This window comes from Tenrec ecaudatus, chromosome 18 (genome assembly GCF_050624435.1).
Source record: "Tenrec ecaudatus isolate mTenEca1 chromosome 18, mTenEca1.hap1, whole genome shotgun sequence".
Taxonomy (NCBI): Eukaryota; Metazoa; Chordata; class Mammalia; order Afrosoricida; family Tenrecidae; genus Tenrec; species Tenrec ecaudatus.
In genome coordinates this window covers 44,438,760-44,452,402 of record NC_134547.1, presented here as the reverse complement: position 1 = coordinate 44,452,402, position 13,643 = coordinate 44,438,760, and the positions used below count along the sequence as shown (strand labels likewise).

The window sequence follows — 13,643 nt, the reverse complement described above, 5'->3', positions numbered from 1 at the left end:
TCTTCAATGTAGGCGTTGTTGCCTCTGAGCTAGATGGCAGCTTGTTTACTTTCAAGCCTTTAAGACCCCAGACGTTATATCTTTTGATAGCCAGGCACCATCAGCTTTCTTCACCACATTTGTTTATGCACCCATTTGTCTTCAATCATATCAGGAGGAAGGAACCACTCATCCCCTTTGAGATGTTGCTTAGAAATCGCATCTTCCAAAGTCATCATAAGCTCTACCTTCCAAGGATCCCTGGTTGCTCAGTGGCTAAACATTAAGTTGCTAACCGGAGAGTTCACAATTGGAATCCACCAGGCACTGCATAAAAGAAAGAAGTGGAAAGAAGTAGTAATCTTATTTCTGTAAAGTTTACAAATTCTACCTTCCACCAGACATTTGAACATAATTCTGACATAAATTTGCCACTACATAAAATGCATTACTCTTCCTCCATTGTCCAATTATGTGTCCTGTTTTCCTGGTTTTTTTTTTGGAAGCCTCACTAGAAGCACATTTTAACACCGTCTTTCTGGAAACATTCTGTTGCTGGCAGGTACCATATGTGTTTTCTAAGATGATAGAGACTTTCCATAACTCTTCTCACTTCTTTGTGAGTCCTCACCAGAATTGCCTTTGACATCCATAGTTTTATCAATAGTCTCTGTAGGCAATCTAGGCCTTTAATACTACCCACCCACTGGCATAGAGCTGATTCTGAACCTTGATTACTCTGTAGAGGGTTTACGAGGCAGGAAGTCTTTCTGGAAGTAAGATAATGACACCTTTAAGGTGGGTTTGAGCCACGTGTCTTGTGCTTAACCGACATCACCACCAGGGCAAATCTTCCAGCCTCTCTCTACCTATTACCCAATTCCAAAAGCATTTCCACTCTTGGTACCATTTGGTGGCCTAGTTATCTAGTTCTGAAAGAACAGAAATACCATAAGTAGGTGAGCTTTCATAAACAGATATTTGTTTTCTCGTAATTAGTAAAGCTAAAAGTCCAAATTCAGCCTGCCAGTTTTAGAGGAAGATTTTCTTTCTCTCTGCTGGCTTCGGGTGAAGTCTCTTTAGCTTCTGCTGCTTGTTCTTTGGAGTTCTCCATGCTGTTTCGGCATCTACTTTATCCCATCTCTGCTTAGTCTCTCACTTATTTAATCTTTAATTCTAAAAAGAGATGGACCCAAGATACACCCTACCTAATCCTTTTCACTAACACAAAAAGACCATTCCTTATTGGGGTTATAACCACAGACATAGAAGTTAGGATTATAACACACATTTTTTTGTGGGGACACAATTTATAGCACACATTTTGGGGGGACACAGTCCAACCCAAAACAGAGTAAAGTAGAAAATGGTAGCTAAACAACAGGTTTATCTTAGAAAGGTCAGTAGATCTAGGATGAGTCATTTTTTATTTAAAGCCGAGGTTCTCAAAGTATAGTTCCCGCACCCACAGTGGAAGCATCAGCTGAGAGTTCATTAAAGATCAGACACTCTGAAGGCGGAGCCCAACCATCTGAATTTTTCAAAACTTTCAGATGATTCTGCCATATTCTAAAGCTTAAGAACCACAGCTTTAGGAAAAGCAGTACTTCTCACCCTGGGCTTACTGAATGTTGGAATCGTCTAGGGAGCCATTTGAAAATGCCAGTGCCCAGGCTCCACCCGAGCAATTAATTCAGAATTTTATGTAAAGCTCCCCTGGTGATTCAAATGTGCAGCCCAAGAGTTGAGGACTATCGTACTACAACATCTGTTCCCAATGATGGTCAAAGTAGAACAGCATATCAAAATCACCTGAAATTGAAAGTAATTTTAAAAATTCTCTCATTCATTGTCCTTTCTGCCACGGTAAGCCACAGTTAATGATGGAAATGTGTCATATCCCTCTGGCGGATTAATACAGGATAAAATATTCCCAGCTACTACTTCAGAACACGTGGTAACAAGCTTTTGTAATCTGCTGACCATTTTAAATTCCCAAAACTCCCTGTCATCAAGTAGGTTCCAACTCTTAAGAATCCTCCAGGTCAGGGTAGAACTGTCCCCCCCCCCCCCCAGTGTCTAAGATTGTAACTCTTCATGGAAGTAAAAAGTCACCTCTCTTCAATGAAGGGGCTGGTGCTTTCTTACTGCTAACCTAAGGTGACCAGATTTTAACATTGGTAAAGCGGGACACCATTGATAAAACTCAGATTCTGGTGAAATAGCCACATGGCAGCCGAAAACCGTATACCCTAGCTTGTCGTGCATTCTTTCCAAAAATTGGGACTTTTAAAAACACCACGGAACAAATTGTTAAAAAGTGGAACTATCCGGCCAAAAGCGGGACGTCTGACAGCAGCCGAATAACCACTGCAAGACCTTTTTAGAGACAGTAATTTACATGGTTTGTAGCAGAGGTGGGGCCATGGGGTTATAGAGGGTTACATGTTGGACTGGAAACTGCAAAGTCAGCGGTTTGAAACCAGTAGCTGATCCGTAGGAGAAAGATGAGGCTTCTTATTCCTGTAAAGAGATATAGTCTCTGAAACCCACAGGTGAAGTTCTACCCTGTCTTGTTGGATAGCTATGAGTCTGAATTGGCTTGATGGCAATGAGGATTTGTTTTGGGCATTTTTTTTTGGTGTTTGTTTTTATAAGAGAGTTCAAAGCATTGTTTGATAAGTAAGCATTTTTAGCCTGTCACTATTAAATCGCCATCCCTGAAGTTTTCGACTTTATATTATTTGTTCATTCAGTATAGTGCCCTTAGGGAGAAGGTTTTTAGAAAAGATAGGTTACTGTCACTAATGAAAGCTGGATTTTATTTGTTTGTTTGTTCAAAACATTACCTCAAGAGTCAAGTTTTTAGAAAATGGCTTTTCTATATACTTTATTTTCCCTAAGAACTACCCTTTTAGAAATCTATGACTTTCACATCATAGGCCATTGTGATAGTGGGGGGAGAACCCTACATGGATTGGGGCTTTCGGGTTTTGTTGAATCTTTCTGAAGACTCTACCCACTCTTAGCTTGAAGAAGCAGAACTCTATGGCTCACCATTCATCAGTATGCATCCCCATCTTGAATGGAAACCTGACGGTGCAATCATTAAGCTGTCATCTGCTACTTCTTACCAGAGTCTGTTGAAACTCACCAGCCAGACCATGGGAGGAAAGACCTGAAGGTCTGCTTCCAAAACAGTCTCAGCCTAAGTAGCCTCTCAAAGAGTTTGATTCTGTCCCATTGTTTCACTGTGCGTTGGCCACCTGACTCAGCTGTACACTTTGAACTTAGAGCTTACCCGAATTAGAAGTTGAACCACCGGTAGCTAAGCTTTATATGTATTTACTTAAATACATATAAACACACATGTACATAAAAACATTTATATGATGACAAAAGGTAATATCAAGGAAGATTGATACAACCATTTGGAATGAATCTGAAATCCTATAAAAATTCTCATACTCTAACCCAGAAGTTCTACTCCTAAGAAAATCCCACCTATTAATCAGAAACCAGAGGATGTTCAATGCAACATTGTTTTAACAGCAAAATATTACAATCAACCTAATTGTTCATTGGTAGGGAAATGAATAAATGGACTATAAATTAGATACATAATATAAATGGAATTCTGTACAACAGTTAATGAGTATCAGACTTTAATATAAACATGAACAAATCTTAAAAACACGATATAACATGTAAAATACAACTAGTAAGGTAATTGATATAGCATAATACCAATTTATAAAGTTAGAAAATACTGAATGTTTGCGGTTGTATACATACGTAGTGAAACTATGAAAGTGTGTTTGAGAATAATGTACAGTAACACTAGAGGCTGTCTCTAGGAGATGGTGAAAAAGAAAAGAATTGGGAGGTGAGGCTTTAACTGTATGTGTAAAATGAGTGAGCTGCAAAAAGTTCGTGGAAAATTCCACTATCTTTTAATTCCATTTTTCAATGACCTTTATGAAACTTCCCTCATACTTTATTTCTTCTACAACAACAAAAGATTGGAATCCGATATGTCAAGATCTTAAATCTGTTAAAGATGATATAACAGAATATGCCAAATTTTCTGTCCTTTTCTAATATTTGAAGTGTTTTGTGGGAAAAAACCCTAAAGAAATGCTTACTTATTGTATAAAACATACACAATTTTAAGGATTTAAAATGAATAAAACTTATTGTAATTTCATCATACTTGTATTTAAGTCTAACTGACTTGAGCTGTACACACTGCATCCTAGGCCATCCTCTGTGAAGTAGCACCATGTTTCGAGGTTGTCAGGTTGAATCAGGACTTAGAAGCTGAACAATCCAACTCCAGTGTGGCTGCTCTGAGAGTTGAAACCAGAGGAGGAATTCAGCAGGACCCTCTAAAGTAAAACATGAAAAACTTAGCATGCCAGTAATAGACCAAATTAATGCTATAAAAATTTTAGATTTAGATATCCTAAAATGTATATTGGCATCAGTCAGAAAGCAATAGAGGTGTTACACCCAAACCAGGAGAGCTATAATTTCTTTGTCTTTGAGAGTAATACAAGCTGTCATCACATTTCTAGATCATTTAGTCATGTAACATACAATGTCCATTTAAAACATAGGTTGCATGCAGTTCTTATTTGAAAGATTTGTATTACACTTGTCCACTACAACTAAAATATCTCAGTACACTTTTAGCATGCTGACAGACATTTTTCTAATGAGGGAAGCTAATAAAACTATTAGAAAATGAGGTTTTAAAAGTACTAAATAGAACCTTACCTAATAAAGAGAGGAAACCCTTCTAAAGCTTTCAGTGTGGATTAAATGTTAACATAAAACCAAAATCCTCACAACTAGACTAATAAGCAGTATCACGATAGAGAAAAGACTGAAGTTGTAAAGGATATCATTTTCCTTGGATCCACAATCAGCATCCAGGGAAGCAGTAATCAAGACTTCAAACACCATATTACATTGCGCAAATCTGCAAAAGAATCATTTACAGTGGTTAAAAGAACAAGGTGTCCTCATTCACCTCAGTGCCCACAATGAATAAAGAGGACTGAAGCAGAGTTGGCGCATATGAATTATGGTGGTGGATGGAAATATTAAATATATGTACTGTGGACTGCCAGAGGAAGGAACAGATCCATCCTGGAAGAAGTACAATCAGAGAGAGTACTCCTTAGAAGCAACAATGGCAAGCTCTGTCTTACATACTTGGGCATGTTACCAGGAAGGACGAGCCCCTGGACAAGGACATCATGCTTGGTAATGGAGAGCGTCAGCCCCCAAAGAGAGAGACTTAATACAATGGACTGACAGGATGACTGCAGCGTCTGGAAGAACGGTACTGGTAGGACCATGTTTCATTCTGTTGTACATGGGGTCTCTGAGTCAGAACCAACCTGAGGTCACCTAAAAACAATAAGTAGCACCTTACCTAGCAACAAAGGCTCACGCCAAGAGAGGAAACAAAACCGGAAACACCTAAAGGTCTGCCTCCTGGGCAACTTACCATATCTGAAGGACACTTTGACTTCACAGAGATACATCTGACCTGTTAGTTAGATCCATTACGTAGTTCTGAAAAGAGACTATTATGCATTTTATCAGAAAAGCTTTCACTACATCACTGTCATATGAATCCATATACAAGGGGCCTTCAAAAAAGTTTGGTGAAAAATTAACTAGAAATATACAGAATTTTGCCATAAACCTCATGTTGCTCTCCCCTTCCAATTCTCATAAATTAATAGTCCTTATCCCCCATTATTTATTATGGAAAAGACTCGAAGAAAAGCTGAAACAACAGACCCCTGTCACCTAGATTCAGCAATAGTGAGGTATCCTTGAAATAGTCTATAGTTAAAATCTAGAACAGCATGTTTTCTATATGTTTTATAGCAGTTAATAATCACCCACTTCCTGGAAGATACTTCTTATGTCTCGCCAGTTGATTCCAACGCATAGCCACCTGATAGGACAGGGTGGTGCTGCCCCCACCGGGTTTCCTAGTCTGTAACCTCTATGAGAGCAGATTGGAAGGCTTCTTTTTTTCCCACACATCCACGAGATGGGGTTCAAAGTGCCCACCAACCAAAGGTTAGCAGTCAAGGCCTTGACCACTGAGCTACTGGGGTTCCTATCAAAACAGATACACCATAAATGTGTTCCAAGTGAGAAACACCAGTACCTGTAGTGTCAGGTAGTTCTGGGAATATATATAAGATAGTCTGTATAAAAGGGATTTACCATATATACTCGAGTATAAGCTGAATTTTTCAGCACATTTTTATGCAGATTTTGTGGTAAAATTAGGTGCCTCGGAGGATATTCAGGTTGGCTATACTCAAGTATGTATGGTAACTTCTTTTGATTTGGTTTCATTCAGTATTTATTGAGAGTCTATATATGCCATTTGCTGGGCAGGATGAACACAATATGATCTTGCCTTCCAGGAGCTCACAATCTACGCAGAGAGAGATAGATGTGTAAACAAATCCATGCAATTGCAATGTTACTGAGGAAAGCAACTGGCTCTTTAGAAAAGTCAATCTCTTACACAAGGGAGCATGTGTGTTCCAAGACCTTGAGTAAGTGGAAGTTTGACGAAGAAGATCTCACAAATTTGGGGGCTGATTAGAGTGGAGGATAATAGATTTTCAAGCAGAGAGGTGATACTTGATTTATTTTTTAAGGAGAGAATTCTGCCGCAATATGCAGAATGGAGCTGAGAGTGAGGAGTTAAAGACAAGACTGTCTCAGCTCACTTATCATGAGTACCAGCTTTCATCCAGTCAATTCCAACTCATGGCAGCCCCAACGGTGCCAGGGTAGCAAAGCCATCGATAGGGGGTTTCAATGGCTGATTTTCTCAGAGGTGGATTCCCCGTCCTTTCTTTCAAAGTAGCTTTGGGTGTACTTTCAACCTTTTGGTTAGCACCACAGAGGAACACCTTCATACGCATAGATTCATTCATTGAAAAGATTGTTATTGACGGTATACACTGCAGGTAAGATAAAAGAGATGTGGATCCCTACTATGATTGAACTTTAAACCTCCAACAGCCCATTTCTGCTTAAGGTTCTGCTGACGAGGTTTCTTGGATTGCGTTCCCTTTCTTTCTCGTTCCTTGTTCTGTCCGTTTTCTACTGTGTAATTCCATGGAGGGGGTGTCAGTTGCCCCTCAAATCAGGAGAACCCAAAAAAGTTTCTCTACAGTTGAAAATGAAGAAACTTTGTCTTTGTGTGTGTGTGTGTGTGTGTGTGTGTGTGTGTGTGTGTGTGTGTCTATTCGCTCTCACAATAAAATAGCCGGTATGCATCTGAAATGCACATTGTAGCCATGCAACAATTCAGTGACTCACTGTGATATTTAGAAAGTAAAATTAACAAGGCTAGGGAACCTATAGGGTATATGGTGAGTTTGACACAAAAGGAAGGAAGAAAAATTACTCTGAGGTCTCCTGGTTACAGGTACCCAAAGGGCTGGTGATGTCATCAGCGCAAGCAAGATTTGAGGTTGGGGGACGAAAGGAAAGAGATGAAGAGAAGAGATAATAATATGTTCATTTCTGACATGCTGAGCTGGAGATCTTTATTAGTTAACGTGACTCATAAGCTTCAAAATCATATAGAAGCCGGTTGAACTTTAGTCCAAGGAGTTTGAACTCTCCAAGAATTTTTGCAATGCTGAGAAATAGTTTGGGTTGTACCATTAGCTAAAATGTTTGAGGTTTGGAAAATTATTCTTACCTGCTTAGATAGATACTATTTGAGATTTATCTCTTTGTATGTATTCAAGTTGATACATGTAGCATCAAATGAACAATGAATAACAACAAATACCTTCCTTGTATATTTAGAGAATTTAAAAGGACATAAAATGGGGTTAGGGAGAGATACATGAAAAAACTGAGCCAGAAAAATAAAATAGATAGCAAATAATTTTAAAGCTCTTTAGATGGTATGGTGTTGGGAGGGAGGGTGTTTTCATTTGCTGACTGTGAGCTAAGTATATGCTTTCGTCTAGAATTACATTTTAAATTTTGAAGAGTTGCTTATGGTCTGATTTGATAGCCTAAATTAGTTTTGCAAGAATATGAGATTCATATGAGATTGTACAGCTAATAAGCACTTAAATAAATGTGATCCCTTTACTATAAGTAAAGTTCATCTCCATTGCATTCTATGATAGAGTTTTAAATCCAGATTTCACAAGGTAGAAATAAACATGTATCCCTCTCTTGCCTTTTTATGGCTATTTTCTTTAATTATTCTGTACAGAGCATGAATGCTTTATAAGATGCTATTGTTAGAACAATTCTAAATTTGTCAAATCCCAGGAGTGGATTATGCCTTATTTTTTGTCTGACCCAGAATTTTAAATTTTACAGCCGTGCAGTAAGTATTTTGTCAACCAAATACATTTTAAGGAAAAAGTAATATCATGTAAAATACTTTCTTTAACATGACTTCAGCAAGCAGAGAAGGGTTTCTCTGAAGTAACGTTAGACAATAGCGCCAACTTCATTTTTTATGCACGTGAACAGAGAGGGCTCGAGGTTATTAGTTGAAACCGAGTAACCTTTCCAGGCTTTCATCTCTTTCTTTTCAAATTTGAATATGAAAAGCATATTCAAGTCAAAGACCATCACTTTAATGACATTTGGCAGTCATTTGATTTATTAAGTTTTAGAAAAAAATTTCCTTTAAATATTTCATCATACTATGCTAATCCTAGTAATATTGCCAGCTGCAGCCTTGTACCTGCATTAGTGGAGACAGAATGGTGCGGAATTTTCTCTGTCATCCTAGTAAAATTTCCATGAATCTCCTGAATAATAAAATAGTCTTATTGAAATATTCAGATTTGGGTTTTTAGGTAAAGTATCTTAGAATACATAATAAAAGAAAATGTGTTTTGAAAGAAGGGAGTAAAATTACTTCATCAAATATTGTGGGAGTTTGACAGCAATGGAAATTATTCTTTAAGGAAATATTTCTATAATAAAATATACTTTTAAATTTTATTAATTTTGTCATATGCTTTTAAAAGCTAAGTAATTACTAAGGTTAATTTGCACATAGATTTTTATTTAACAATGAATTTCTAAAATCTAGTCATACAAACAGATTTTATTTTCTTTTTTTTTCTTATTCCTGTTTGAAGTTATATAATTCATAGTAGTGTGGCTCTGGATTTAGAAAGAGGGATTTTGACAATAACTAACGACTTTAAAATTATAATTAAAAGCAATGATAACTGAAAGACATTGGAGAGATCTAATTTCTAAATCACATTCTATTAAGTCTGTGAAATCATTATGCAGGGAAACATTTGTGACTACCATAGTAATGTCTGTGACACCAAAATCTGCTAAACAAGGAGTAAAGCAAAAAGTAAATCAAGTTTTAGTTGTTAATTCTATGAATGCAAATAGACCATTAAGTGCAAGAACATTGATGCTGTTAAGTTAGATATGAAGTTGTTTTTCTCTTGTGTTTGAAAACATTACTAATTGAATGCAATATGGCAGAATATATGAGAAAATTAACTGCAGTTTCTGTTCTAGTTTATACGGATGTATAGATAGATAGATAGATAGATAGATAGATAGATAGATAGATAGATAGATAGATACACAATAGAAAGTATTCAACAGGCTTTAGTGGCAGAATAACTAAAACTTTCTCAGGTACTATAGATTAAGTAAAGGCAGTGATAAACATGTACTTCATTACATAGTTTGAAACAAAGCCAACTGATCCTTGTCATTCTGAAAGCAATCAGAAATGAAGATCTCATATTTTTCACTCCGGGTAGACTACCAGTGGGCTATTTATAGCCTCAAATGTAAATCGGGAGACTATTGCCAATGCACTGGTAACTTCAAACCCTGGGGCATTCGAATCTCATTTTCTCCTCTCTGTCGTGAATAATCTATCATGTGTAGCTATCCAGTAGTGTACAATGGTTTCTAGAAAAAAAATCCATTGGCCTTCACACTTTATTTAAAATTGATGGTAAAAGAGAACAAAATATTTAGTTTGGGTTTTCTGGTTTGGGGTGGTGGTGATTTGTTTTGTTTTGTAAGGAAAGGTTAATTTTTATTGTTTGTTTTTTTCTTTAAACAGACCTCAGAAAAAATTCGTATTGAGATTATAGCTCTCAGCCTTAAAGATTCTCGAGTAACCAAAGATGACACTATTCAACGACTATTTGTTGAGTGTCGATTCTACAGTCTTCCTGCCGAAGAGACACCTGTGTCACTTCCCAAACCCAAGAGCGGGCAGTGGGTGTACTACAACTACAGCCACGGTACGTCAGCTTCATTTGTAATGCAGACTGTTCCTCTGAAGGAAGTTGAAGGAATAAAATGTTTTCTTTAATGTTCACTTACACTCATTCATGGAATTCTTATTGAGAAGAGAAGGACTTTGAGAAGGCAATGTTACTTCATGTTTCTGTTATATGATAGAACCAGTTGAAAATGCCGCCTGGCCTGTAATTAAATGAGTAGAAAAATATATTTCAAGGTAAAAAAGGAACTCACTTTTGCTGATTAAAATGACAATATTTTTTCCTCTAACTTTCTGATCAATGTCTTGTCGTCAGATTCATCTATTTACAAATATGTATGTATCTGTCCTAAGGAGCCCTAGGGTTAAAGTGGGTTAGGTATGGGTCACCTGTTCAAACCCACCAGTCATTCCAAGGATGAAAGATAAGATTGTCTGTTTCTTGGAAACCCGATAAGTTAGAATGGATTCAATAGAGTGAGTTTGATTTTAGCGAGTATACAAGGGGGTATCCTACAAAAAAAAACTGGAATTTCCCCTCCCGCCCCAAAGCTATGTTTTTAATTTTTTTTTTTTTACAAGACAACCTTATCACTTCAAAGTACTCTCCATTACACTTAATATATTTGTCAGTGCAATTCCATTCTTGGAAACATTTTTCAAACTCATCTGTTTGGATGGCTAACAGCACCTCCCTTGTTTTTTTCTTCACCTCTTCTACACCATCAGACTGCTCTCCTTTCATGTCCCTCTTCATTCTTGGAAACAAAAAGTCTCACACAGTGAGGTCAGGTGAGTAAGGTGTGTGGGGCAAGAGAGGCACGTAGGTTTTTTTTATTAACTGAAAACTGGCGCACTGAGATGGCTGCACTGTCATGGTGGCAAACCCAGTCCCCCATCTGCCACAAATCAGGCCTTCTTTGTCACACACAGTTCACTATCTTTTCAGAAATTCTAAATAGAAAGCTTGATTAACAGTCTAACCTGGTAGAACAAACTCCAAAAGCACTATTCCCCTCACATCAAAAAACAAATGAGCATCATCTTGATCTTTTAATTCATTGGAAAAGATTTTGGGGGTGAGGTGACGATGGCGTCTTCCACTGGCTGAATTCATGTTGGCTTTCGGGCTCATAAGAATAGCACCATGTCTCATCACCAGTCTCATCACCTTGGGAAAGAAGTCTGGATTGCTTCCGAGCTGCTGTTTGAAAGCATGGCATGTTTCCAGTCAGGGCTCTTTTTGATGGCCAGTCAGAACCTGAGGCACACATTTCGCAGCGACCCTTCTCATTCCCAAATCTTCCATTAAAATCCTCTGAACAAAGCTCCAAGATAGTCCAGATAACTTCTCCATCTCGTCAACGGCCCACCATCAGTCTTGGAGCACAAGTGCATGAATTTTGTCAATGTTTTTTTGTACATTTGGGAAGTTGGCAGACATCCAGAATGAGGTTTGTCATCCACCAACATTTCACTTTTTTTGAAACAAGAAAATGACTCATAAACTTGAGTTTTTCCCATAGCACTGTCCTTGTAAGCTGTGTTCAACGTCACAACAGTTTCTGTGGCAATTTTCACGAGAAGGAAACAAAATTTCACAGCTGCACTCTGTTCTCTTAAATCGGCCATCACAAAAAATCAAACACTGAGGTTCAAGCAAAACTACTTTTATGAAAACATTCACTGTGACCAAAGAGAACCTTCCCAGGTGATGCCACTGGGTACACTAATTCAGAATGTGTTGTTTGATGCACACCTAGAGGGAAAGATGCATACTGTGGAAGTTCTGCCCCGTGGAGCTATTTTCTGGTTTGGGGGACGTGCCCCCTTGTATACTTCTAGTGTTTACGATGATTTTAACTGAGTGAGGTGTAAATTTCATTTAATGCCTATTTATAATTTAGCCCACACATCTATTCATCAGCAAGATTTTCTCTTTTAAGGTCTTGATCTACTAGCCTATTGACAAGTAACTCTACTTGACCAATACAGAACCAGTAGACCTCTTGTAAAAATTTTTTATCAATTAACTCTAAAGGAGTCTTTAGGAATAGTATGGGTTCATCACTGTATAATTAGAAAAAAAAATTGACATGATCCTAAGTTAAAACTATTTAAGTCTTCTTGAAGTTTCATATTAGAATAAACCAGAAAGATGGAGTATTGTATTTTCTTTAATGAAAGAAACCCACTCATGCTAATTAAGCATTAGTATATTTTCTCACCAACATTATAGATTGCATTGTAATCAGCATGTATAACCATGCTTTATATCATCAGGGTTATAGATGCCTGTGGTGGTTTTTTTCTTGGCAACTGGAATTTTTAGAAACGTGATTGTTGCTCCAGAAACAATCTTGAATGTCCAGAGATGTAGTCTAGTTTTCCCTGTTCCCGTGATTCTTACTAGCTGTGTGAACTCTGACAAATTCCATAGCTCCCATCATTCTTACCTGTGAAGTGAAGTGCACTGTAAGATCTCTTCTCACATTGTGCAGGAGCATCACATGAGAAGTGGGCACTGTGGTTCGGAGAAGAACTGGCTGCTGTCTTCCTTTTACTCGATTGAAACCTCCACAAAACTATTTTTCTTAAGCTTGCTAAAAATCCCCAGCCACAAAGTACCAGGAAAGTAAAACATCAAATTAATATCAATTAAAAGTTGCTTAGTCAACTAATTTTTATGAATAAACCGTAAGAAAAGACAGGGCAAGTCTTTGGGGTTTTGCACAATTCTTCCCAAAGATCCACGATAAAATATTTGGTTGAATTGGCAACAAAATTGTTTTTAATTTTTAAGAAAGTGTACACTGAAGAACTTGGCAATACAGCAGAACAGATGTTTCCATTTGTTTAAAAAATGCAAATAGTTCTTTGGAATCAAACCTGTGATAACATGATCAAGCCCTAAATTTTGTTTATTTTCACATGGTTATACCTAGATTTGTTTTGGGGGGATGGGGCATTGTACTTGATTGGTTGGGGGTTTGCTTCTGTGTTTGTGTTTAATCTGGGGCATTTTAAAAGTTGCTTGCTTCTAATACATTCTAATACGTCTTTGAGAAATGAATTCAGTAAAAGTGTTTACTATAGCTTTCTTCAAGTTCTACTTATACTCAACTTGTACTTACTGAGATTTGACTATGTGAAATTTTCAGGATTAATTGAAAATAAATTTATGGAAGTAAAAAGGAATATACTTAGAAGCTAAGTGTTGCTGTTTGAAGTTTTTGACAACCTGTATCTTAGCAATTTCTAAAACGTTAATCTGTGGAAAGTATTATTTTTTACTTAAACTATAAAACTACAAATCAAACCCATTGTCATCGAGTCAATTTTGACTCAGAGGCACCCT

The 13,643-nt window shown here is 37.3% G+C and overlaps 1 protein-coding gene across 2 annotated transcripts in view; it reads left to right on the top strand.

Annotated features, from left to right (window-relative positions):
- RPGRIP1L (RPGRIP1 like) overlaps positions 1-13,643 on the top strand; it is a 136,854-nt gene that overhangs the window by 91,680 nt on the left and 31,531 nt on the right. For both annotated transcript variants that reach the window (XM_075536595.1, XM_075536594.1), the window contains exon 23: positions 10,121-10,304. In XM_075536595.1, the coding sequence (XP_075392710.1) occupies positions 10,121-10,304 (184 nt within the window). The remainder of the gene's footprint in view (positions 1-10,120; positions 10,305-13,643) is intronic.